The 27,673-nt window shown below is 36.1% G+C and overlaps 1 protein-coding gene across 1 annotated transcript in view; it reads left to right on the plus strand.

Annotated features, from left to right (window-relative positions):
* Window positions 1-27,295, plus strand: part of LOC135984699 (sodium channel protein type 5 subunit alpha-like) — a 37,022-nt gene extending 9,727 nt beyond the window's left edge. Inside the window, exons 6-26 of the mRNA XM_065627122.1 lie at window positions 883-1,089; window positions 1,776-1,839; window positions 2,889-3,033; window positions 4,308-4,502; window positions 5,993-6,181; window positions 6,658-6,760; window positions 8,446-8,684; window positions 8,799-8,951; window positions 10,110-10,463; window positions 11,247-11,699; window positions 12,580-12,654; window positions 14,008-14,119; window positions 14,858-15,012; window positions 15,452-15,625; window positions 17,228-17,365; window positions 19,617-19,871; window positions 20,795-20,848; window positions 21,810-21,951; window positions 23,942-24,042; window positions 24,821-25,085; window positions 26,145-27,295. Of these exons, the coding sequence (XP_065483194.1) occupies window positions 883-1,089; window positions 1,776-1,839; window positions 2,889-3,033; window positions 4,308-4,502; window positions 5,993-6,181; window positions 6,658-6,760; window positions 8,446-8,684; window positions 8,799-8,951; window positions 10,110-10,463; window positions 11,247-11,699; window positions 12,580-12,654; window positions 14,008-14,119; window positions 14,858-15,012; window positions 15,452-15,625; window positions 17,228-17,365; window positions 19,617-19,871; window positions 20,795-20,848; window positions 21,810-21,951; window positions 23,942-24,042; window positions 24,821-25,085; window positions 26,145-27,295 (4,724 nt within the window). The remainder of the gene's footprint in view (window positions 1-882; window positions 1,090-1,775; window positions 1,840-2,888; window positions 3,034-4,307; window positions 4,503-5,992; window positions 6,182-6,657; window positions 6,761-8,445; window positions 8,685-8,798; window positions 8,952-10,109; window positions 10,464-11,246; window positions 11,700-12,579; window positions 12,655-14,007; window positions 14,120-14,857; window positions 15,013-15,451; window positions 15,626-17,227; window positions 17,366-19,616; window positions 19,872-20,794; window positions 20,849-21,809; window positions 21,952-23,941; window positions 24,043-24,820; window positions 25,086-26,144) is intronic.
* The last annotated feature ends 378 nt before the right edge of the window (window positions 27,296-27,673 follow it).

Consider the following 27,673-nt stretch of genomic DNA (forward strand, 5'->3'; position numbering starts at 1 on the left):
CTGGCTCCATCCTCTTTGCACCCTCCCTTCAGGTATTTATATTTGTTCATGAGGTCCCCCCTGAGCCTTCAGGCTGAACAGTCCCAGCTCTCTCAGCCTTTCCTCATGGAAGAGGTGCTCCAGTCCATTCATCATTTTCATTTTCTGGACTCTCTCCAGTATGTCCATGTCTCTGTTGTACTGGGGAGCCCAGAACTGTACCCAGTACTCCAGGTGTGGCCCCACCAGAGCTGAGTAGAGAAGAAGGATCACCTCCCTTGACCTGCTGGCCGTGCTCTACCTAATGCAGCCCAGGACACCATTCACCTTCTTTGTGGCAAAGGCACATTGCTGGCTCATGTTCATCTTGGTGTCCACCAGAACCCCCAGGTCCTTTTCTGCCAAGCTGCTTCCAGCTGGGTAGTCCCCAACACATATTTATTCCCTCCTCAGTGTCATAAATATTCTGTTGCTTTTAAACTGTTGACATCTGTAAGGCATTATGTTCTAAGAGAGAATTCCCCGAGATCAGCAGAAGCTGTCCTTTATGGTAATATGTACTTGATACAACGTGAAGTACTTGGTTGATGTTAATCAATCACAGAAATCTGTTAATATCCATTAGAGCTCCTAAGAGTTTGCTTAGATGCCATCTTAACTTAGAATGTTCACATTATAAAAATTAGTGTTAGAATGAAGTAAAAGCCAAGTAATCTGTGACTAGGAAATTTAAGTAAAAATACTTTACTCATTCATATGCTTCATTTTACCTCATTTAATACTCTGAAGTCAAAAAACCATTTACACTGTTTTGAAAATACTTGCAACTGTTGTATATTTCATATGGAAATGCTACTGCATTCCTCTTCTCATTTTGCATATTATTGAATCTTATTTTTCTAGGTCTGAAAGTCATCGTAAATTCACTTATTGAATCCGTTAAGAAACTTACTGATGTATTGATTTTGACTGTTTTTTGCCTGAGTATATTTGCCCTAATAGGCCTCCAGCTTTTTATGGGCAATTTAACAGCCAAATGTGTCCTCGATAATACAACATACAATGACACGTTGTGTAAGGATGCCAAGATATATGTACCAAGCGAGGAAGGTAAATTTTATTCTTTTCTCCCTTTACATAATCTGTGTATCTGCCTATGTATGTCTTGTTTTTTTCACAGAGGTGTTAAAATATAGTTGCATGTATTTCTCACACAAAGGTAGGTCCTTCTGTTTGCACACATAGCAATATGAAGTCTGTGGGACAACGGAATCTGAGATTAGTGAAGGTGGGATTTGGAGCAAGATTAGCAGTCTGTGGGACAGAAGGGACCAAGGTTTCTGTAAGCATTTACTTCTTTTCCAATGCACATTGCATAGGCATCCTAATTTTAAGGGTACTGCACAGAGAATTAAATTTTCCATTGCTTAAGCTATATTATTCAGGGATTTTGCCTGCTTGTTGCAGAGATTCTTGTTTTTACTATTCGTTAAATACAATCTTACATTATGAGTTAGGCGGGTTTGGGTTTTTTGGTGGGTTTGTTTGTTTGGTTGGTTTTGGTTTTTTTTTTTGTTTTGTTTTTGTTTTTGTTTCTGTTTTTGTTTTTTTAATTTGGCATGGGAATAGATCTGCTCAGAATCAGCCCTAAATGCTCTTTGTTGTGACATGAGTCTTTCACAGAGATTTGGCCCACCAGGCTGTTTTTTAAAGTGCAGTAATGTATGGTTTAATGTCAGAGTACTGTAGGAGCCGACATCTTCTGATTCAATGATTCCTTGTTCATTTTTTATTAGATATCTGCTACAGAATTAATAACTCTTCTGAAATACTGCTATGTGGATTCAGTTCAAATCTTGAGTAAGTGAACGAGACAGTTTTAGTACTCTCTTTTTTTTTTTTCCTCCAAATGTACTGTGATTTTGTTTTTGGCCTAAAGGAATGGTGATGATTTTTCAGGAGGGTGGAATTTGTGTGTGGGGGTTGTTAAATTAAAACCCAGCTATTTCTAGAGAACAAGTCTTATGAGGAGCAGCTGAGGGACCTGGGGGGTTCAGCCTGGAGAACAGGAGCTGAGGGGAGACCTTCTGATCTCTGAATTGCCTGAAAGGAGCTTGGAGCATGGAGGGGGTTGGTCTCTTCTCCCAGGTAACAAGTGATAGGATGAGAGGAAACGGCCTCAAGTTGCACCAGGGAAGGTTCAGATTGGATATGAGGAAAAAATTCTTCCCAGAAAAGGTTGTCAGGCATTGGAACAGGCTGCACAGGGAATTGGTGGAGTCACCATCCCTGGAGGGGTTTAAAAGACACGTAGATGAGGTTCTTAGGGATGTGGTTTAGTGACAGTGTGGGTTAGTGGCTAGGCTCAATGATCTTGAGGATCCCTTCCAACCAAAATTATTCTATGATTCTGTGAGCCAAGGAATTATTTATTAATTTATTTATTAATTTATTTATTAATATGTGCTTTTTCCCTGACCACTGGTAATGTAATAACCAATGGTAATGTAGAATGATATAAATGAGGAGGGGAACAGGTTAGTAAAGAGTTGTGAGATATTAATAAACTTTCCTCTTCTTATCTTGGTGAATTATTTAAAAACAAACATATTTCCATTTTTTTCCCCTCTATACGTATTTGTTTGCATATATCCTACATTAGTGGAGTGTTTCTGTTTAGCCAGAAACTAGACACAACTAGAGTTTCTGTCTCATTTCTTTGACCAGACAAATAGCTTTCTAGGATTGTCTGATATGACTCAAACCTTCTGACAGAATTACATTGGGGAATAATACAGCAGACTTTCAGATAAACTGAACAAGTCTGTATTTGGTGTTCGATACTGGATGCTTCCAGATACAATCTGATACTGCAAGTATGTATTGTTTAACATTTCTGTTGTGGTTAGTGCCGAGTGCCCAACAAACTATAGCTGCCAGAAGACTGGGAAGAATCCTGACTTTGGTTATACAAGTTTTGACCATTTTGGCTGGGCCTTCCTTTCTTTGTTCCGTCTGATGACACAGGATTACTGGGAGCGTCTCTACAGACAAGTAGGTACTTTTATTACCTGCTAGGATGACTTTAGACATGCAGTTTAGAGCTTTATGTCCACTAGAAAAATCTACACCTGTTTTAACATCACTGATACCAAATTTCTTTTAAACTCGGTGTAAATGTTAAGGAGGTAGCTTCAAGTGACTAAGTTGTAACACCTGCAAGTGATGGTGGATGGGAGCAATCCTGCTGTGAGTGCTCATAGTTTTGTTGGAGGACACACTTGGGTCAGTGATTAATAGTTAAATGATAATATGTAAATAATAATACCAAAGGAATGAGGTCTATAGAAGATCGGGCTGGTGAGCTCAGTGCTGCCGCAGGGGATGTGGCAACTTGTTACGCACTTTGTTTCTCATCCTTTTATGTCCTGACTCCCCACCAAACCTTCTGGCTCAACATATACACTTACATTTCAGGCCATTTTTAATAACTAGTACTAAAAAAATAGGAGCCTTTATGTTTTGATTCCAAGAGTTGAATTTAACTTTCAAATTCTGTTTTTTTACAAAAATAGTAGAAAAATTGCATGTAGAGAACTGTGGATCTGTTACATCTATGCAGTGCCTTTGCTAGAAGAAAATTGTTCTCTGACTTGTTCTATAACTTCCATATGGCCCATTTTAACCTTTTTCCAGCAAGCTTTATTAACTGAGATTTTTTTTTTAATGGATACATATTTCTGCCATTTGGAGGTCATGTGTTTTTTGGTTTTGAATGTCTCAGAGCTTAATTCTGAGCCATCTCCTCTGCTGCCATTCGAGAAAAAAAAAGTAAGAATAAGCAACCATTCTAAATATTGCCTCTGATTCACTAAATATAGCATCTTTTGTGATTGTTTAGATATCTGAGCTTTCATCCTTATTACTGAGTTTTATTAATTTCTTTTGTAGTCACCTGTGTATCTCTTTACAACTGAAATTGTCTTCTTATAACTTAAACTATGATGATCACTTGCCTGATTTTCTGGGAGATATTTAATTTTAGGAATGGATTTTGTTGATTCTTCACTGAATTATGATCACACAGAAGTTTTTAAGAGCTGCAATTTATTTACTTGAAGGCCAGGGGAACTCCCGACTAGAAGGATTTCTAGACCTTCTATACCATTTAGACCAGAGGCAGATCCTGCTGCTGTTGAAAGAAAACAGTGCAATATGTTGACCTTTTTTATTATATAGGAAAATAATTGGTTTAAAGTTGGTTTGAAATTCTATTGTAAATGTTAGTTTGTTAAGAATTTATTGCAACCTTTACCTTTTCCTCACAGACTATCCGTACATCTGGAAAGAACTACATTTTATTTTTTCTGGGGGTCATCTTTTTATGCTCATTTTATCTCTTCAATCTGATCTTGGCTGTAGTAACTATGGCATATGAAGAGCAAAACAGATCTACTCTTGCTGAAACAGAGGCAAAAGAAAAATTACTTCAGGATGCTCAACAAATTCTAGAGAAAGAACAGGTTTGTAAGTTGGTATATATAATACGTAATATGTGGTTCCTTTTGTTTTCTTCTGTTTGTGAATTAGAGGAATAAGTTTTTACATTAATCATGTGCTTACAATACTTTCTCATGCTTAATTTATCTTTGTCTCTTTGCAAAACCACATGTCTATGTATACACATCTTTCAATATATATAAACATTACTGTGATACAAACAGCATGAATCCAAGTTAAATAATTTTAAGTTTTAGGATTTGCACACCTGACGTTGTATAGGAACGGCTTGCTGGCAAGTATACAGTTTTCATGGTATTGCACAAACGCCTGCACTCTGTCATTTGCCCCGTTCTCGTACACTACCACTCATGCCATGTACCAAAATTCCTTTCTCTGGATATTCCATCTTGCTATTACTGCGCACTCCGATGAAGGAAGTATGAGTGGATACATTTGCAAAGTTGTCATTTCTACAGCTTCCTGAGACTGGAAGTTCTGATGCTGATGGATTTCAGGACCGATTAAAAATGCAAACTTTCTGAGAGCCATTGTGCTCAGCTGTTTGGGAGATTTCATGCCTCTTTTTGATGAATTGCATGCAGCAGGTCCATGAGTTGACAAGTGCAGGAATAGTCTGTGGCCAGGCTAATGCCATTAGTTCCATATTAATGCAGAAGGACATCCAGAGACTGCAGTGGTTTCTTTGCTGTTGGTTTGGAGAGCTGATACGCACACATCGCATTTCTACAGTGTTGCCTCTTGGCACAGCGTTGCCTTGATTCGCTCGTTCCTTGGCTTGTAGGAGACCAGGGATCACCTGGTTGTTTTTATTTTATTCCTGAGAAGTGAAGCTCTGAGCTGAGGCAACAAGATAGACTGAAAGTTATTGAAAGACGTATTTTATCTTCTAACTTCTTTATAAAAGATACCTCTGAGCAACCAGAAAAGTCAGACTTATAAAAGGACATACAAATATTCTCTGACAACTATCCAATTTTATCATGAAATGAAAGGCATCACCAGCTTACCAAATTCCTCCTCTACAGCTGTCAACAGGCCTGTAATGTTTCTCTGTCTGAAATTCCAGCTTGCCAAGCTTTACTTAGGCTTTTCTTCTATTTTTCTTTCAACAGGATTAGTAGTTAAGAAAAGTGTAACATTTTAGGACTGAGTTCGAGCCCTGAGTCTTCTGTTGTCTTTGGGTTCAAGGTCCTTTCCAAAGCAAGAAAGGGAAAGCGAAAGGATACGCTTTAGTATTCTGTAATTCAGATACAAAATACAATATCTAAAGTGCCAAGGACAAACTTTAATTATAGTAGCTGATAAGTAACCCTGCTTTATCTTTCAGTATCGTGAATAGGATTTTGTACTCCCATCTTTAACAGTAGTTTAATATTTGAAAGGTAAGAATTATTAGTGCAAACCATTCAGATAGCATAATAATTAAGCTGTATATGATCCTAGTCCATTCACCATGTATTAATAGACTTTTTTGCTGTTTCTTTTACAGATATTGGCTGCTAGAGAGAGTAATAAGGCCTTACATGTCAGATCTGAAATGTCAGTTACTGACTTGAAAAATTTAAAAGAAAAAGAGATGAAAGAACAACCAATTTTACAACAAAGCTTAATTTTAGGTGATCGTGGCAAAGACGAGAATATATTTCATTCGCAGCCTGGTCGCAGCCACAAGAAGCTTGTAAGTATTCGATAATAATTCAGTGTGCCCCATAAAGATACGTGTGTTGGCCTGTCCGTTCTTCAGTGCACTTCAGGAACTCTGAGTTTAGCTTTCTGTAACTTCTAATAAAAACATAGTCGCTCCATTCCTAGTTTTAGGTGGTTCAATATTAGTATAGATCTTGATAGGCTTAATAGGGCTGGGGAAACTGATAATTTTGATTAACTAAATAAGTATTCTTAATATTAGTAAATATTTATTATTTATTAATAATCAATAATTCATAGTTAAACAGCCAATAATTTATTCAAACTTATTGTCAATGGTTTTTTGTATGTTCTTTTTGTCAGTCACTTTTTTTTTTACATTCTTTCAGTCTTCATTGCAATGTGTATTTAAAAAGGCATATTTATCTTATGCTGGACGTAATTTTTATATTGCCATTTCTTCATATTCTCTTGTTATATTATCTTCTGTTGTCTTTCTAACCAAAGAGGCAGATACTGCTCTCCTATGAACTGTCAATGGATGCTATTAAAGATCCTTTTCGAAGACAGAGGTTAATGAGTGCAGCCACTGTTATTACAGATAATTTGCGTAAGTCATGCTTTAGTGTTTTTTCCTACAGTGATTTTGTAACTTGACCTAAGAGATCAAAATGTCAGCATTATTTGAAAAGTCACTAGGGGAAATTATGCTGCAATAAAATGTACATTTCAGTAATATAAATTTTCTCGTATCTCACATAACTTCAACTGTAACTTAGAATTAGCAAGGGTAAATCACGCCTGACCAACTTGATTGGCCTGCACAATAAAATAACTGGGGTTTCTGGATGAGGGAAAAGCAATGTTTTCATTTCCTTTGACTTTAGCAAGGCTCTCAGCATAGCCTCCCACAGTATTTTTCCATACAAGTTAGGATGTTAGGGTCTGCATGGGTGGACAACCAGCTGGACAAAAAAAATGGTTGGATGTTTGGGCTTCAAGTATCTGGTTAGTGTTCTATCTGGAGGCAGGTATTAATAACAAGCGGAGCACCACAGGGTGTATCTTAGGACACTTCTTGTCCTAAGTGACCTGGAGGAGGCGAGGGCTTGCTCTCAGCTTTTGCAGATGACACCAAGTTGGAAGGGGAACCACTTGATACACTGGAGGTAAAGGCTGCCATCTAGAGGGACTTAGGCTGGAGGAATGGGCCAACAGGAACGCTATGGAAGTTCTACCAGGACAAATGTAAATTTCTCCGTATCTACATGAACCTCTTGCAACAATACAGGCTGGGAGCTGGCTGGGAAGCAGCTCTGCAGGAAAGGTCCTGTTGGTCCTTGTGGGCAGGTTGCTGAGAAAGGCCCAGCAACATGCCCTTGCGTCAGCAATGGCTGACAGTATCCTGGACTATATTAAAAGGCTCATAGCCAGGAGAAAACTGATTATTACCCTTTATTAAGCATATGCTAGGCCATATAAAATGCTCAGTTTGCCCCGCAACCTTCCCAGTACATGAAATACGTTGAGTTCAGTAGAGGGCTACCAAGTCAGAGGCTGGAGCGCTCGCCCAGTGCTGCGCGGGTTCAACCTGGAGAGAAGGTTTTGAGGAGAAGGTAGTATTGGCCTTCCAGTGTGTAGGAAGGCATTATCAAGAAGATGGAGCCAGACTCTTCACAGTGGTGGACAGTGGGAAGATGAGACAACATACATCGATTGAAAGAAGAGAACTTCAAGCTGAGCATAAGGAGAAGCTCTCACCATGAGGGCAGTCGGAGAGAGGAACAGTTTATACAGTCTCTGACCTTATGGCCACCCTGCTTTGAAAAGGGGGTTGCACTAGACATCTCCTGAGGTCCCTTCCAACTTGATTTATAACCCTGTACTTAACTATGGACACCAAGATATGGAAGACACCCTTTTTCATTTTATCCTGGACTGTCTTTTCAACCCTTGCTGCATCTGTGACTTCACAGATGCAGCTCTCAGAAAACAAGTTGTCAGTTTTTCCAGAGGCAGTTGCTTCTCCTTAATGCAGATTATTTATCTTCCTTCAGTAGTGAAATAAACATATGAAAAGGTGGCTGATATTACCCATTCCTGTAATTGTGAGATTTCTTGATGGTGACTTGTGATTAGTTTGTGTAGAATGAGTGAAACCGTTTTTTTCAGTGATGCCATTCTGCTCACGATATTGATTTTTCTTTTCAATCTTTTCTATGACTGTCTTTTTCTTCATAGTGTGAAATTCCGCATAAGATTATTCCTATGTCACTTTCCCTCTTTGTCATTTAGAACTGCAGGAGTCAAAAGTGAAATGCCCTGCATTTTGGAAACGTTTTGCTCGAAAGTATCTAATTTGGAATTGTTGTCCATTCTGGAGAGCAGTGAAAGAGAAGGTGAAATTGGTAATTTTGAATCCATTTGCTGATCTCTTAATCATGGTTTGCATTATCGTGAATACCTTCTTCATGGCTCTGGAGTACCCTGACATGCCAAAGAGTTACCGACGAATGATTTGTATAAGTGACAAGGTAAGTTGGGTCTATGTTAGAGTGAATATGGTGTTATAACCCCATATTTGTACTGGAAAGTCCCTTAAGGAGTAACACTTTTTCAGTGATTTCTTGCTGAATTTCTCTTTCCAGGTCTTCACCCTGATTTTTACAGCAGAAATGATCTTGAAAATCATCGCTCTAGATCCTTACAACTATTTTCAACAAAAATGGAATATTTTTGATAGCATAGTTGTTATGATTGGCCTAGTAAGCTTTGAAGCAAATCTGTCATATTTCAGGCTGGTAATTATTTACTTATTCATTTTAAAATTACATGTGTTGTATAGATTTGTAAAAGATACAGTGAAATAGTTGCAAATTATTTTACTGATGAATCTGTTAAATCAGTTCTCTTTCTTAGTAAATAGTAAGGCAACATGAATGTTTAATTAGAGTGAATAGTAAATCAATGTTAAAGAATATGTTCAATATGTTTATTACATTGTGTATATTGGATGCTACAAATCCTCTGGCACAGTGAGATTTGAGTTGGCAGATAGTTCACTGGTTCCTTGTTAGGTCTGTACAGTGGCACTACTCAACTACATTTCAGATCTTCAATTAAGAAAATATATTATCTAAGTGTTTTCCTGAGCTTAGGGATAGCAAAGGTTCCTTCACAGCTTTTCCTTTTGAGCTGTGCAAAAAACCCCCAGGTTTCTTCAAGGCTCAAACTTGGCCTTGAGGTCTCCTTAAGTTTTTCCTCCAGTTTAGGGGAAAGGAGGAGTAGCTCTGAGATGTCTGTGTGTAATGTTACCTTTTTGTTTGTGGCCTTGCTATGTATTTATAATGCTAAATTTATTAACTCTAACATTCTTCATGGCTTTTCGGAGTCCTCACACCTAGAAATTCAGTTGAATTCTGTTTCATCTTGTGTATCATGACGAAGAGGTTTTAACAGCCCTGAATGCTAATTTGACTAAAAATGTCCTTTTTGCTCATGAGGGTACAAAGAATAGATCCCATCTGGCTTTTCAGGTCCTATTTCAAGTGTATTGTGTGAGAGGTAGAAAAAATTATTTTTTCGATTTTTGTCTGATTACATTTGATTTAGTCAAATATGCAGTCATTTCATAAGCCTCCTTCAAGGACATATAAGCCACTTGATTATTATTACTGTTATTATTATTATTATTAATACTAATAGACTTACACGTGCTTGTATCTAACTAAGCACAAACAATTTGAAAGTTTTGGCAGTTCTGTGTTGTCAGTAACATTGAGCATCCGAGCTTAAGCACAGTGCTTTTGGATCGGAACAATTAAAAATCTTTAGTTTTGGGGAAAATGATGCTACTGAAGTAAAGGCAGCATGATAAATGCAGGGTCTGGTTTTTATGTGTGTTCTGCTATCTATGTAGTGTTCGCCACTCACGTTGTTCTCTTGTGTTTTACTTACAGCTCAGGATCTTCAAATTGGCAAAGTCCTGGCCAGCCTTAAATACTCTTATGAAAATAATTCTAAACTCAGTTGGTGCTCTGGGTAACCTCACTCTGGTTTTGATTATCACTGTATTTATTTTTGCTGTAGTAGGAAAGCAGGTTTTGGGCAGTTATTATGAGGAATATTACTATAAGATAAGCACCAGTAAGAATTTACGCTGGCATATGAAGGATTTTTGTCATTCATTTCTGATTATATTTCGAATATTATGTGGAGAATGGATTGAAACCATGTGGGACTGTATGGAAGTGGCTGGAAAAGAGCTATGTCTTCCCATTTTCTTGCTAGTCCTGCTGATAGGAAACCTGGTGGTGAGTTTCAAGCTATTTTTCAGTCCCTACTAAATGCATTCAATTACACTGGCATCTTTTTTTCCAAGGCAAACTTTCTAATTTGAAGAGTGTTCACACTATTCTCTTTTTTGGATGTTCTTTAATATGTGTTTGTCTTCTGTCTTTTTTTCATTTTCCCCTGTCTTTCTCTTTCTCACACAAGAGGTAGCTGCTAAGCAAAATACACAAAATTATTCCTTTTACCCAGGGTATAGAACTGCAGCGCTTTTGGTAATTTGCTGTCTGATTTCTTCATCTTTTGTGTTGCTAGGATCAAATAACCAAACTGTTCAGAGCTTTTAATGCTTACCAATTCATCCTTATATTATCAAAAGTTCACAGTACCCAGATCTTCCTATTCGTGTGACATAGACAAGGTCTAACGTATATATACTTGGAAGACAAAATCTTTTTCATCTGCTTGATTTGTTGGTCTGTACCAGATCCTTTTTGATGATGGTGTTATTAACAGTTATCTTTGTCCGCTGTTTTTCAACACATCCACCTCTTTGTACATTATGGACATCAGAGTACATGAGAATATATTTGATATACCCAAATCCTCACTTCCTTTTTCTCTTGTTTTTTTTTTTTTCTAGAAGGAGCCATATCATGCTATATTAATATTGCAGTATTACAATAAATAATTTCATTGCAGTGGTTGATGAAAGCAAGACTGAATTTTTTAAATTCTAAGGAGGGTTTTCTGAAATATTTTTTCTGTTAGTAGCAGTGTTTCCAACTTACTTTAACTATTTTAAGGTGCTCAACCTGTTCATTGCCTTGCTGCTGAGTTCATTCAGTACAGACTCCTCAGTGGGACAAGAAGATCCTGGACAAATGACTAAATGTCAGATTGCCATTGCACAGATTCACAAGGGCCTGCAGTCTGTGAAAGACAAAATTTGGGACTGTTGCGGCAAGATAATGAAACGAAGCCTCAAAACGACAGCCAAAAAGAAGACTTTGGTGAAAGTTTCTACCAAAGACATAGAGGAAAATAACTATGCCATGACAGATGTCAGAAAGGATATAGACAACTATTGGTTTGACAGTGAGTGTTACAATGCTGAAGAGAATTACCCAGTAACAAGGAAATACGAAGAATTTTTAACCAGTCACAGGACCTGTGCTCCCATTGCTGTAGCAGAAACTTACACTGATGAAGGTGATGATGAGCACAGTATATGCACAGAAATAGAATACAGAAAACAGGTAAGGAATATGAATATTTGAAAAATTATTGTAACTTGCATCTGTAAATATAATCTCAAAGACTCAACAGTAAATAATATCCCTTCTGTCATTTCTGCCATTTTACTTTCTTTGTTCTTCTAGTACCTTCAAAGTGCGAGAACTACCAAATAGTCTTAGTTATTCAATAAGCGGTGTTGCATATCTACTTTTTCATTATTCTCCTCATTGACAGCCATAATTCTGCTTCTGTCTGTTTTGTTTCCATTTATTGCTGTCAATTGCTAAATGAAGTTCGATCAAGACATATTCTTTCTTCTTGTCTCCTTTACCTTACAGTTGGCACCAGGAATTTGTGGAAGGCAGGCCTCTTGTGTTGCTTAAATGTTGCTTCTCAGTTGCATGGAATCCAAAGGGAGTGCAAAGAAAAGCTTTTCTTTAAAATAATAGTTTCTTAATGTCTTTTTAATTATTTTTCTGCTGCAGTGGAATCTAGTATTGCTTGGAATTTTAGTGGCAAGGGCGGAGAGCTGAGTCAAGTCACTGAGCTCTTCTGCCTCTAACTAGAAACACGAGACTGTTGGGGTCCAGCTGCAAAGTTTGCTATGAGCCAGTTCATCAGAACTTGGTGAACTGGATGCAGGAATCCAACAGTGGGCTAAATGGAGATCTAGAGAAATGATACCGTATAACAGTATAACCACAAGACCACAGTATTTGCAACTGAGGAAGAAACCATTCTTTTATATGCCTTTAAGGGATACCATGTAATTATCTGTAAAAACAGAAAAATATTAAATTTTGTGGATGCTTTAGATTCTGCTAAAGAATTTTGACTTTTAAGAATGACTGTCAGGTAGAAACATGTGGAAAATCAACTCTTTTGTATTATTTCATGCAGGGAGACAGATTAAGACGTAGAGACCAGTGCCGGAGTTCAAGTGGCTTCAGTCAGATTTCCGGGGCTTCTGAAACTGTAAGTGTTTTTTTGGAAACATACCAAAAGAAATACCAAGAAGAGCTAATTATAACTTTTATCATCTTACGGAATGTGCTAAAGATAAAAATTGTCACAGCAGTTCTCTCATTCAGCACTGACAGGACAAGCTGGCATTTTCTGAAGAGTAGCAAGTATAATCCCTGTAAAGATGCTGCATCTTTCTAGAAGTAATAGTAGTTTTAAGCATTGAGGTTTGTCTCTCATAAATAGCCATGGCCAGCAGTGGAACCTAATATATTATTTTGTACAAAATAAGTGAACATAAATTAATCAAGAAACACATTCGCTTTATATGTCTGATATATACTCTTCATTTTTGTAGATAATTCTCTTCGCTGTCTTTGCCGGATGCAAAGATTTGTTCTCTAGAAATGGTTCCCAAAACAACCATACATTTCTGATCTAGAAACTTAGCGTATTCTAACACAGTATGGTTCCGCAACAAAAAAGGTGAAGAATCATGGCTTCCCTCCAATGACCCACAAAATTAAATGGAAGTTCAGCAGCTTTCTGGATTACTACCTCCAAAAGTCCAACCACTTTGGTATTTTCTGGCTTTAGATAAAGTTGCCAGAAGTTTTGTTTGTTATACAGTAACTATATTTATATAAAAAATTAACATTAAAAATAATAAAATGGTCATGAATTAAAATAACTGTATTTTTTATGTGTTGAAGATTCCCTAGTACCTGACCATGGCTGTCAACAGTGACAGTTCTCCGTTCTTCTGGCTTCCCATTCTTATCCCTCTCCTCATGCCTTCCCTTTCCATGTCATATACAACACTTACACTTTATGGCTCATAGATTGCTTTATTCCTTTTTCTTTATATTTCTTTTCCTTATTGTCTTTAGTTTAAGTAAGTGTGTAAGTTACCTGCCAATAGCTACAATTCTTTGGAATGCGTAGACCATATGTACGTTTCTTTCCTGCTAGGCCTTCCCATTTTCAAACCTTTTGAGACATAGTTTGTATCTCTGAAAATGAAAAGAGAATTGGATTGGCATGAAGAAAACAGAGATTTCTCTAAAGTAAAGTTGTAGCATAATATAATCTCTTCTAAGCATTTTCATTCCTGCAAGTTCAATGTAGACAACTAGAAGAAACAGAGAAACTTATTAAATTAAAGCCATGGAAACAAAGAGTAGGAATTAGCCTTTTCTGTCCTGTTATTATAATTTTTTTTGGTAGTTCAGCAACATTAAGAATTTATACGCTGCAGATTTTTTTTGGGGGGGAGGGGTGGGTGATAATTTTTTTTTTTTAAAATCTGGTAACCTTATTAATTAAAATTAAATAAATTCTCTTCTTTGCCCTTCCTCTGTGCAGAAATGTGATGTCGGTAGCTGTTCTGAAGCCAGCACTGTGGATCCCATTATTCTTCTGGAGATGTTTCCCCAGCCTAAAAAGTCATACCTTCCGAAGGACTGTTTCGGCGAAAGTAAGGATGTTTAATGTATTCCAGTGACACCAAACCAGCATTCAAAGATATCTGTTTGGAACATTCCCAAGTTGGCAGAAACTGTTTGAGACACTTGTTTATAAACATAAAAACTGAAATAAATATACCTGAAGTCCACATAGAACTGGAGCAGGGTTGGGATGCCTGAACACAGGTACTTGGTGCCATGTGAGATGCCTGAGGGTACGCAAGACAACTGTGTGAAGCTGTCAGAACTGTCACAAAAGCCGTAGAATTTCTGAAGAGACATAAAATGGTTCTATATCTCTGTATTTAGGTAGCAAAATGCCATCATTGGAGAGTCACTCAGTCTTATATTAAGGCATCAGACTGTAGGGATCTGTATATGAGCAAAAGCACTCAATGAAGAAATGTGTTTCTGGTGCAAAACAGTGAACAGAGAATCTAGTTGTAATGTCCCTGTAGTGCAATCAAGTGAAATAATCAGTTAAAATAATAATTCTGTAGGGTTTCTAGACACAAAAGCTTCTCTGTTTTTTCCATGTATGAGTTGCTCTATTAAAAGAGATTATTTCAGCCTACAAATATTGTCTTTTCTTTATCCTTAGATAATTTCAGCCACAGCCACACCCCATAGGTAAAACAGCACATTCTTTGTGTCATCTGTAGAAGATCATTTTAAAATATCTTACACTTTTTAGATTCCATGTCTCCACATTTTCCATGGAGCCAATATACTGTTCTTTCTCTTTTCAGGTTGTGTTGAATGTTTCCCATGCTGCGTAGTGGATATCACTAAGTTTCCAGGCAGAACTTGGTGGAAATTTAGAAAAACCTGCTACCGAATTGTAAAACACAGCTGGTTTGAAAATTTTATAATTTTTATGATAATTTTAAGCAGTGCAGCTCTGGTAAATATAATTTAATTTCTCAAAGTTTGAATTGATAGTTGTCAGTAAAGGAAAAGAATTATACTATTTAATTTAATTCTTCTACTCTCTCATTCCTTTCCCAAGGGAGAGGCGAGTATAATAAACATATCCCTTAGAAGTTATATGGCTCTCCCCCACTTGGATAAGATATTTAAATATTTGGAATCATAGTCTTCTTCATTGTTCTTCATGGAAAACATAGTTCTTCACACACTTGTATACTTAACTAGGAGGCTAAACCATGGTCCGAAATTACTTATGAAAGCTTAAAAATAAAAGTACTTCTAAATTTGTAAAGCAGACTGACTGCTCAGTAAAAAATTAGAATAATAAGCCAGACTGTTTATTTGTGTTCACTTTTAAAATAATTTTCCATAAAACTACTGAACTGGTTTAAAACTGATTTCTGAAATTCCAGGCATTTGAAGATATTCACCTGAAGGAAAGAAAAAATGTGAAAATGATCCTAGAGTATGCTGATATAATATTTACCTACATCTTTTTTATGGAGATGCTTCTGAAATGGGTAGCTTATGGTTTGCACAGTTATTTCACAAATGCCTGGTGTTGGGTTGACTTCATCATTGTATGTGTAAGTATTATATTAAGCTTGTCTTGCATTTTGAGTTTTGATACTTTCTACGTAGAGAACTACGTGTAAAATTTGGTTGTGAATAAACACAAGTGTAAATGACAGTTTCCAAAAGGTGAAAAAAATTGCAGTCAAAAGAGACTCTAGGATAAATTTAGATGGAGATTGTAAGTAATAATCAGAAGTTGTTTAAGAAAATTTTATTAGGTATCACTGTCATGGAGGACCCTGTTGGTTCTAAAACCATTTCTTGAGTGTAGAGAGTGCAATTAGTGACCAGAAATAAAACTAAAGTAATTAAGATAAAAGAAAAATGTGAAGCTGCTGGCAACTCTGCCATTTAGAAAAAAAAAAAAATAGAATTGCTTCCTTAAAGGAGAAGAAATTTAGATGGTAAAGCAGTTGAAAAATATTGTTGGAAAAATCATTTACTGGAGATTTAGAGATGCAGGAAAATATGTTTTGCTTTGCAACCAAAGAAATCCTTGCAATCCTTTTTATAGTTATTAAGAGAAATGCTGAAATCATAGAATCACAGAATAGTTTGGGTTGGAAGGGACCTTCAAACTCATCTAGTCCAACCCCTGCCATGAGCAGGGACATCTTCACCCAGATCAGGTTGCTCAGAGTCTCATCCAAGTCATCAGTAGTGAGATGGAGGAGGTGCACTATTTGATATATATGTATTTATTCTGAATTAAGACAAAGATAAATAATATAATCTTGCCATATAAGAATGATATATTTTTGTTTGTCAACAATATACTGGGAAGAGACTGAAGTTAAATATTTAAAAATAGGGCATCTAAACTTCCAGTAATATCAAAGTATCTGTTTGGTAGTCTCTGAATAGTTAGCACTCAAAGTTGTGAAGTGTTAGGAAATTTCAACAGAAAAGTATTATGACAATTTACAAAGAATGTATAGCATAACTTTAGCAAATACAGTTCTGTAATATTAATAGCAATCCTCTCCAAAAAAGAGGAAAAGCATGAAAATATCCCATGGCTAGACAATGACACAGCAAATTCAAACAGGAAGGAAGAGGCAAATCATGAAGGAGTAAAAAAAACCCTCCAAACAATTATTGAAACAATTTTCTGATGTTTTTAGTCCTTTTTTCTCTCTTACAAAGATTTAAAATGAAGACTGAGTGTCTTTTGAAAAAAGAATTTTGTTTCCACATCAGCATCTTATATATTATAAGGAATCACTGTATACAGTTCTGAGAAAAACTATGCAAAAAATGGGGATAATTTATTTGAATTACCTTTTCTGGTCTTGTAGTGTATGAAATTACCATAGTTTCCAATTTGGTTGTTATACTAGCATTCCAAAATACTGTATGAACTGGTTTGGGGAAAAAAAAAAAAAAAAAAGAAAAATATGTGTTTCAAATTAGAAAAAAACAATTACATTATTTGAAAAATATTAGGAAAGAGCAAAGTAAATTATATTACAATAACTTTGAATGTGTATTTTCTGCGTTTGACTTACTGGTCGAAGATACTGTAACATTCAGCCTATGATTGTCTACTGACACAAATGAAATAAATGTTTATATACCATTTAATAATCCCAGTTTCAATTGAATGAACACAGCTGTCATTTGCTTCCTGGGGACTAAATAATGTTTCCGAGGCCACATCACCTTGTCCCGCTGGGACTGCACTGAAATCTCTCAGGAGTCTTAGAGCGTTGAGGCCTCTACGAGCTTTGTCAAGGTTTGAAGGGATAAAGGTAAGGATATTGCGGGTGTGTGTGCATATTTTGTAATAACTGCGTTTGAAATTTTTGTGAAAATTACAGTTTGAATCTCTGTTTTGGGTCTTGATGGCATTAAGGTGGTTCACATTGCCTACTTACATCTTATGGTTGTTATTTTGTAATAATACTTAACAGTTTCACAGAAATCTATAAATACAAATGAAATAAGGAAATTTAATTATAACGTGCTGCCACAGGGAATTATTACCTATAGTAATGTGACCACTGGAACATATTTCCATGTTCAGTGCAATTTGCAGAACAAACTAAACAAGGATTTTTTTTGACTTGTCCTTTTCTGAAAGTTATTCTTTGGTTTATCCTGGACATGGAAAAATTCCTTCCAGTGTATGTGGCAAATTCTCCTGAAAAAAATGAAAAGGCTTGAAAAAAATAGGAACCATTTTAATTACTTGTCAATAGAAAAGGAGCTATATATGCCATTATTACAGAAAACTAACTGTAATGTGAGGAAGAAACCTGTACTGTGAAAGCTGTAGTTTATCAGTCTCCATGATGTAAGAAGTGTAGTGACCACAGTCCTTTCTTAATTTATTCTCATTGCCTGAGGCAAGAAGTTGGGACCTGGAAGAATTGATTCACTAATTCATTGCTTCAGTGGAAACTCCACTTTTTGTAAATTCTTTTAATAATTCCCCTTCTTTAGACTGCTGTGCTTATATCAATTCGATTTGCCAGTTATTTAGACAAGTACATGGGCCACATTTCAGACTCTCCAGGGTGGATCTGAAAGACAACGATCCTTTAATAGGGTGTGATTTTCTTAATAGGAGAGGGGATCTTCTAACTCACTTTTAAAAGCTGTTCTGAGCAAAGTATCTGGAATCTTTAAAGTCAGTGGGGAGAAATAAAAAAATTGTGTAATGCAAATCATCTAACCTGTGTTAGATCACAGAATGTGATGAGACACTAACTTGAGGCTCCACGACGGATATGGAGCAAATCCTCCTGAAAGCCATGAAGGACAAGAAGGAATCAGTTAGAAATAGCCAGCGTGAATTTAGGAAGGACAATTTTTGCCTCTTAAACCTGATCGTCTTCTCTGTTGAGATGCCTGAGGGAGGGAAGAGCCGTCTGTGGTCTCCGATATAAATCTGGTTTGTATAGGCGAACTAGGCAAAAAATTGGCTGAACTGCAAAGTTCAATGTGCGGAGATCATCAGGATAAAGTTCAACTGGCAGCTGGTTACTAGTGGCTCAGAGGTCAGTCCTAGGAGCAATACTGTTTAATGGCTTAACTAACAACTATAAGAACATTCAGAACTTGGCTGGACAAGACACCAAGCAACTTGGTCTGTGTTGGAACAGCTGATCTTCTGAGATGTCTTCCAATGTGCTTCATTGTGTATGGTTCTAGTATCCAAGGCCAGGATAAAAGGCTCAGAATTTTCTCATGATGATAGCAGTGAAACATTTCCAGAGAGATTTTTCACTATGCCCCACAAGATAGTGGAGAAAGATGGTGAAAAGAAATAGAGAATAGTCCTCAAATTCGCACTGGCAACAGGCATAGTCCTGCCTGTCAGCATCAATGTGCTGGATTCATGAATAGGACGTCTTATCACTGCTTGTCAGGTCCCTTGATGTCACCAGTGCAGACACCAAAAGCTGGAGTCCCGTTTTCACTTCTACCGTTTAGTGCTCATCATGGGTTTGCATTCACCTTGTCCTCAAGGAAGCCTAAATGAAGGAAGACTGCTGACCAAAACAGCTTGGTCTTCTGGAACCCAAGCTTCTCTACTTCATCTACTGTGTGCAGTCAGTTGCCAGTGGTTATTTGCTTCATTTTGTTATGGAGAGCAAGCTGTTGTACTCTTACAAAACCCCTCCAGTATAAAATTATTAGGATTATTTACGATATTCTAGCAAATGCAGATCATACAACCCATTGCCCTATAACTGATTTTTAGATCCCATAGTTACTACAGACTCATAATCTTATTTTATGTATTTCTTTTACCCAAGGATAATTCTGGTTGCTATCTGTTTTACTTCCTTCCTCAAAAAGGCAAGATAGATGCCACAGAATTACATGTTAAGACAAGCTTGAAGTTGAGCTGAAGGCTGGCTTTGAATTTGTCATCTACTAGTTTTCTATGGGTGAAAATCTGCAAAAGATATAGAAGAAGAAATAATAACTGTTTTTCTGGGAAGGTGTTCTAATGAATGGGAATAATTAATTCTTTTCATTCATTTATTTAAGGTTGTTGTGAATGCACTCTTGGGAGCTATCCCCTCAATCTTGAATGTTTTGCTCGTCTGTATTGTCTTCTGGCTCCTATTTAACATTGCAGGAGTACAATTATTTGGAAAAAAATTTTCAAAATGCACACTCGAGAAAGGAAATATCAGTCTCATTGATAACATCACGGATTGTATTTTATATAATGGAACATGGACAAATAATGATGTAAACTTTGATAATGTTGGGATGGGATACTTGGCTCTTCTTCAAGTGGTAAGTTCTGCAAAAACATGCTCAGTTTTGCCTTCATCAAGGAAATGTGTTGAGCAGTCCAGCCATGAGACACCACTACACTTCTGTTTATCTCAATGAAATTTGGGATTTTTTTTAGCTCCAAAAGTATTTTTCTTATCTTTAAGCTGCTCATTTCCTCCTAAAGAACACTTTAGCGTATGCAACCTTGTGTTAAAATCAAGCATGGTGGTTCATGGCTTTTCAGTTTTGTTTTAATTTTGATTAACATACTAAGATTGAAATAGTCCGCATGTTACTGAATTTAAAGTTATTTTCATTTTCTTTAGTAAAAGTTACTTCTGAATGGATGAGAAAGAAAAAGCATGATGCAGTTTATTTATATTTCTATATTATAATATGTCACGAAGTATTGGGATGCTAATTTATTCATCTCCCTAATACCACAACAAAGGAGAGAAAGGCATTTTTTAAAGTTGCCATTATCTACATCTCTTCTTCTAGATGGAATTCTTTGCCTTGTACTCTCCAAAGTGTTCCATGATTCTGCAGAGTTGCTAAAAATTGCTGGAAAGAATTGCCTGCTGTTTTCTTAGAAATCGGTTTTATCCTTTTAGGATAAATCCGCCGGTTAAGCTGAAACTTTAACAGCTTTGTCAAAAAGAAGAGAGTTTACAAAATTTCAATTTAAAAAGAGTTAACATTAAAACACATTTTACAGGATTCATTGCAGGTTTTTTTTCTTTTCAGGAAATATTTCTTTTTCTCTTTTAATGAACTCCAGTGAATTACACTTCCAAGCAGATCTTAGGAAGTGATGAACATTTTTTATAGCACACTGCTCAGTTTTCCACAACTCTTACTCACGTTTATATTAGCTTTCCTTTTTTTTTTTTTTAATTCTAATTCTAGTGCCAATAACCTTAATAAACAATTTCTTTCAGGCAACTTTTAAAGGTTGGATGGATATTATGTATGCAGCAGTGGATTCACGAGGGGTACGTCACTAAAATGAAAGTTTAGTTTTTTTCCCTTTCCTTCTTTCCTTTTCTATCCATACAATTCATTTTTCAGCTATGTCAAAAATATAAGCGGATGAATGCTTCAAACTACGTAGTGAAACAATAATCCTTGGAGTACCAAATATCTGGAAATTAGTCAAAAGAAAACTGGTCAAAATGGAGTGACACCAAACAAAAACCTACTACGTCAAGAATGCAGAGGGCAAGATATTGCAAATTTTGGACAAGTCTGTTTTGGGAACAGAGTTCTGAAGGTCTTGGAAGGACTGTGCCTCTGAAGCAAATTTCCTTCTTTTTTAACTGTGTACAGTAGCATTAAAACAGCATGCATCTTTAGCAGTTATTTCTGGAGGTTTTTTCCCTATATTTGACTTTCTTACTATTTCTTCCACATTTCCATGTGTTGTTTCTCATCTTCTCACAAGCACAGTGTGTCTCAACTTTTCTATGTTTAATTTCCTTTGTATTTTTCTTACTTATTCAAGCACTGCACTCTTGAATGCAGTGAAATAGCTGCTAATTAAAAGGATCATTCCTTGTATAGCTGATTGTAGTGAGCTGGATTTTTAAAACTATGTCTCTTCTGGGGCAGCATTCAAGGGGATGGTGGTTCACCATTACATTTAGTCTGAGTTGTTTCTCTAATTTAGGCATTCACAGTGTCACTTCTGATTTGAACTGTTTATGTATTACTTAAGAATTTGCTAAAGCTGGATTTGGCTATATGTATTTGTTAGAAATTATCTTTATGAGCTGTAACAAGAATGAACAAGACAGTTTGTTCTACTTGTACATCTAAAGAAAGATTGTAATGTGTAGGAATAATTTATCCCTCTTAACAATAAAATTATTTGTTATTATAAATTGGAAATGGTAAATCTGTGATTATCTGATTTTTACTAATGTTCTTTTTTTTCTGATTTGATTTTTTTAACAGATAAATGAACAGCCAAAGTTTGAAGCCTTCTTAGCCATGTATACGTATTTCGTGATTTTCATTATTTTTGGATCTTTCTTCATGCTGAACCTTTTCATTGGAGTGGTTATCAGCAATTTTAACCAACAAAGGAAAAAGATAAGTACTATATGAGCTAATTCAGATTTTCTCATAATCCCAACTTGATTAAATGAATGCTACTTTGACATCTAGATGTCTAACATTTTCAGATAACTATTTTACTGGAGAAACTTAAAATAACATTTGCATACCAAGTTTTGAAAATAGGAGTCCCGTTTTCCTCAAAGCTTTTAGTAATTTACCTGGAAATTCTATTTTCATGCCAGGTCCTTAATTTGTTCTAAGTAGGAGGACAAGGAGGAAAGAGTTGGTAGTTCTAGAAAAGAGAAGCCAAAATAAGTTATATAGACTTTGCTACTGGAGAGTGGAATTCTTTTCTTCTGCTCTGAAGATTTGCTTTGGAGAACAGAGCAGGCCTTTTTGCTGAAACACCTAACAAATGTGGTAAGGACAATCAAGAAAAAATACTGCTCATGGGAGAAGTAACCCCTGCTTTCCTGGTAAAGAAACTTCAAAATGCCTTGTTAGTCAGAACTTCTTCTAAAACTAGCTACATTTAGATAATTCTGTCTTCAATGAAGTAACTCTACAGATTAATTTACTGGGGTTTTTTAAAATTTCTGCACTAAGATCCAAGCCATGGCCCCAGGAAAAGGTTGTCTAGGGATTTAAAGGTTTCTTAAAGCCCACAAAACACTGACTGCTTCCAGTTTTCTCCTCATAGTTCTTAGATTCCCTGTTATTTTTATTCAGCAAGAAATGGAAGTAAAAATCTTAGAATAGAGAAAACATCAGTCAGCCTTCCCTGGGTTACTTCAGCTCCTTTGTGCCAAGTTTATTTGTTGAGTTCTCTCCTTGATTGATTTAGGGGATTAAAGTATCCATAATATCAGGGCAAATTGAATCAATTAATCCACTTGGAACTCTCAAAACAAATAAGCATCTTGCTCATTAAAAAAATGCCACAAAAGCAGACCCCAACAGGAGGTTTACAATTTCAACGTTCACATTTGGAAGACAGAATCTGTACAGGAGACATTTATTCTTTCCACAGGCCGAATTATACACCAAATATCAAAGAATTTCTGCCCTTGGTAGAGATAGACAGCAATAAGGCCCACAAGAAATCCTTCTGCTCTCTGCATCTGAAGACAGAAAGGATATGTAGGATGAGGAACAACAGTCCAACTTCACTATAATAATTTCCTTTTATGACAAAGTCCCAGTTATAACAATTCCAACAGACAGAAACAACACTGGTTAAGCATCTTGTGAGTCTGAACACTCACTAGAAGTTGATGTGGACATAACAATTTTTCTCGGTACATGCTATAAGTGGACATTTTTTTCTTTTTTATTTCTTTGCTGCTGCTTGGGGATTTTCGTCGAGATTCCATATAGCGAAGTTAAACTGAATTTTCAGAGGTCTTGCCAGAATTATTCGAAGTGCAGATGCCCTACTGAACATTGTTATATGTTTGTTTTACAAAATGCTATTCAGTCAGTGTTTTTATGACAAGTGACTCCCCCTGAGTACTCGGTTCAAAGAGATTGCTAGATGATACCAGTGGTGTAGATGGTAATGAGATGAGCACCAGAAATTTGTTATCAGGAACCTCCTGCAGAACTTGGTCTCAAAGTGCTTATTCGTAATCCTCCATTTACTTGCTAGCCCAGCAATATACTTCTGTTCCTACCTTTCCCAAACATATAAATGGAAAGTATGTTACTTTTTGATGAGTCTTACGTCATTTTAAAAAAATGAAATAGATTTTTAAAATTTCAGAAAGTCTCTCACACTTGAGGAAACAGACTCAGGAATGCTGCCTAGACTAGACTTTCACGATCAAACTCTGATCAGCTTTTTGCAGTACATCTTTTCAAAGAACAAGGGGGAAAGGAGAAATGCTGAAGGCACGTTTTGTCTCTGTGCTCTCTTACATCCCACTCACGACAGCTGTAACATACTTTTTTTACATAAACTTGTTGGGGTTTATCTGGTTGACAGCTTACACTTCAGCTGAACAACGGTATTTTTTCTCTTTACTTAGGTGGAAAAGATCTATTTCTGACTGAGGAACAGAAAAAGTACTATAACGCCCTAAAAAAACTGGGATCCAAGAAACCTCAAAAACCCATCCCAAGACCATTGGTGAGACCATCTTAAGTGGAATATGATGGAAGATATAAAGATGATGACCATATTTAAACTCAGTAGCCGGGCATATGGAAATAAACTTCCATGTTAAAGCCTGCTACCTTCCTCATTCAATGTAGTATTTGCATTTTACTCTCTTTTTCTTAATTCCATCTAATGCAATCTTTTCTGTGGGTATTAATTTAAGGGAATTTACACAGTATTTATCACTTATTCAAATATACAACCTATTTCTAAAGGTTCATTAGGTATTTGCTATTCATAACATGGTTACTTAAGTTGCATGATATTGCTTCTGCAACTAATTGGATTATTGCAGGTGAGAATGAATAGTGAGTAGTACATGTCCCACGGCTATTTGCTTTATAATAATCTCATGCTTTATTTCTTCTAATTCTTAAATTTCCTTCCAGTCTTGGCTTCACATAGCAATGATTTAGAGTTTTTCTTGCTTAAGACATTTTAATTAGAATCGCTTACCCTCAAGTGTCTGCTCCAATAAGTATTTCTATTGAAAGAGCAATCACAATGTACTCTGAATGTTTTCCTGCTGTATAATGAAATGTGGTTGTATGATACCTGAAAATACTTAGCCAAGTATTGAATGTTTTCTCTGAAGGTCTGAAGGAATCACCCAAAAATGCTTCTAGTAGGTTATTGTTAAATCCATACTCTCTTAAATTTTCTTTCTACGCACAAATTACTGATTAATATTTTAATGTAGGCTGAGTCTTAGAAGTGGCATTAAGCAGTTCTTTTGTTCTCTCCACAGAACGTGTTCCAGGGATTACTGTTTGACATAGTATCGCACAAAGCATTTGACGTTACTGTTGTGACATTAATCTGTCTAAATATGGTCGTTATGATGGCAGAAAGTAACCAGAATGGCATCAAGGATGTTCTTAATAAAATCAACTTTTTTTTTGTGGTGGTATTTACTGGGGAATGTGTCATAAAAATACTAGCCTTAAGACATTACTTCTTCACCAGCGGCTGGAACTTATTTGATTTAGCTGTTGTGGTCCTTTCACTAGTTAGTAAGTATAAATGATTATTACATCAGGTACTATGACTTACCAACACTAAGCCAAATTTCAGTGTGAAGTAACTACTTATATATATCTGATAAACAAATTCCGGATCCATTGTACTTTTTCAAGCCATACGCTAAATGATTACTGTTAAAAGGATATATTTTTGTTTTACCTTATATTTTTGCAAAATTCTAAAAGTTAAATGGGTAGTTTTCATAGTTTTCATTTTTTTTTAAGTATGAGTTTTATCAAGTAATTAACAGAACAGGAATTTAATGCAGTAACATATTTTCTAAGTTATTGTACATGAACTGTTGTCATAATGTTTTTGTGCTTTCATTTTACATGTAATCACATTAAATATTGTTTTCACAGTAAAAGTAAATTCAGGTCAAAAATACATTCTTATGAAAAATGGGAAAGATTTATTTTATTTTCCAGGGCTTTCTTTTAAGAAGGCAGATCCCGAGGGCTGATTCAGAAAGCTCAGGAAAATTTAATTGCTCAGCACCATTCTAAATGTGGGCTGCTATTCGTGACTGAAAAGTCTTATTAAAACTGGCTTGGTTTTGTTTTGCTTTTCAAATAAGACTAGATGCTTATTGTTTCCTCTATGAAGAGTCTTATTAGCTTTATTTTCTTGTACAGTTTATTTGGTATGTCCTTCCTACTCAGGCCCAGGTCAGATCATAGAATAAAGGGAAAGCCCCATACCTTCCCACACAGGAGCTGACTGGATTTAAAATAAATTTTTTAAGTGCCTGAGTAATGCATAATTTCATCCCCTGAATTAGAGAAATCTGGGAGAATGCAGTTTCCAAATTATACATAATTGTGATGCCTCTTTAATATTTAAAGGTATTCCAATTTGTCATTCTTTTCCTAAGCTCTTTTGTAAGCAATTGAAGTATCGATGGTAATGTTTTTGTTGAAAATGATGTAATATGATCAACGTTGCTTTCAACATCTGAAGCACAGAGTATATTAATAGCAAAATTGACATAAATAGGGAATTTCACTGGGATGGCTTGACAACATTTTGTTTTCTTCTCCATTTCAAAGGTATTGGACTTTCTGAAGCCTTTCAAACTTCGTTCTCTCCTACAATTTTGAGAATATTTCGTTTGGCACGAATTGGCCGAATCCTGAGATTGATTCGAAAAGCTAGAGGAATTAGAACTCTTCTTTTTGCGTTACTGATGTCTCTTCCTGCACTGTTCAACATCGGTCTTTTGCTTTTCCTGGTTATGTTCATTTATGCCATTGTGGGCATGACAAACTTTGCCTGTATTGCCTGGGAAGGTGGGATTGATAACCTTTTTAACTTTCAAACCTTTGATAGCAGCATGCTTTGTCTCTTCCAAATTACAACATCAGCTGGCTGGGATGGTCTTCTGGTGCCTCTGTTACGAAGTTCTGATTCGTGTGCTCCCAACTTAAATATAACAAGCGAGGAGAGAAAAACTTGCACAAACAAGGCAGTTGGTATTTTATTTTTTGTAAGCTATGTCATTATATCATTTCTCATTGTTGTAAATATGTACATAGCTGTTATTTTAGAGAACTTCAGCGTTGCCACTGAGGAGAGCACAGATCCGCTTTGTGAGGATGACTTTGATATGTTTTATGAGACCTGGGGAATTTTTGATCCTCAGGCAACACAGTTTATTGAATATTCTGCTCTTTCAGACTTCGCAGATGCTCTAGCAGAACCCTTGCGCATTCCAAAGCCTAATAAAATTCAGCTCATATCCATGGACCTCCCTATAGTCAGTGGAGATAAGATCCACTGCTTGGATATCTTGCTTGCTTTCACTAAAAGGGTCTTGGGAGAATCTGGAGATATGGGTGGTCTTGAGTTACACATAGAAGAAAAATTTATGGCTGCCAATCCATCTAAAGTTTCTTACAAGCCGATTACTACTACCCTTAAAAGAAAACAAGAAGAGGTATCTGCTCTTGTTATTCAGAGGGCCTTCAGGAGGTATTTGATGCAACGTTCTTTTAAAAATAAATCATTCTTATACCGTCATAACCATTGTAACAGTGCTGTCTTTGAAGAAGAAATACATGAGAAGGAAAGGCTTATTGCATCAACGCTTAATGAAAACAATGGTAGGAAGCTTGATAAATCACTGACTATATCTTCTATATCTCTCCCTTTATTTTATGATGGTATTGCTAAAACAGAAAGTGATAATGTGGACGCATAAGGTTGCCCCAGGCTGCAGCATTTTTGATTAAAGCAATACCAGTTATTTTGAGATAGAGAAACTATTTTGATCCCAAAGCATAATACTCTATATTTAGAATAATGATGATACCCTTTTAGTATTGTGACTGTTCAATTTTGCACGTGCTTCTTAAAATAATTAAGATTTTAACAACTATGTCATGAGTATTAGAGGAAAATCAAACCATAGATTTTTTTTTTTCCTCAGCTACTGGAGTATTTAAGTTTTAGACCTGGGGTTTTTTTGTTTGTCTGTTTGTTTGGTTTGCATTGCTTCATATTTCTGTGTTTACAGAAGAAATCTGTAAAAGATCAGTTTTAACTGTAATATGATTTATAAGCAAATAGGCTGTGGAAC

This window comes from Caloenas nicobarica, chromosome 2, assembly GCF_036013445.1.
Source record: "Caloenas nicobarica isolate bCalNic1 chromosome 2, bCalNic1.hap1, whole genome shotgun sequence".
In the NCBI taxonomy this organism is placed as follows: domain Eukaryota; kingdom Metazoa; phylum Chordata; class Aves; order Columbiformes; family Columbidae; genus Caloenas; species Caloenas nicobarica.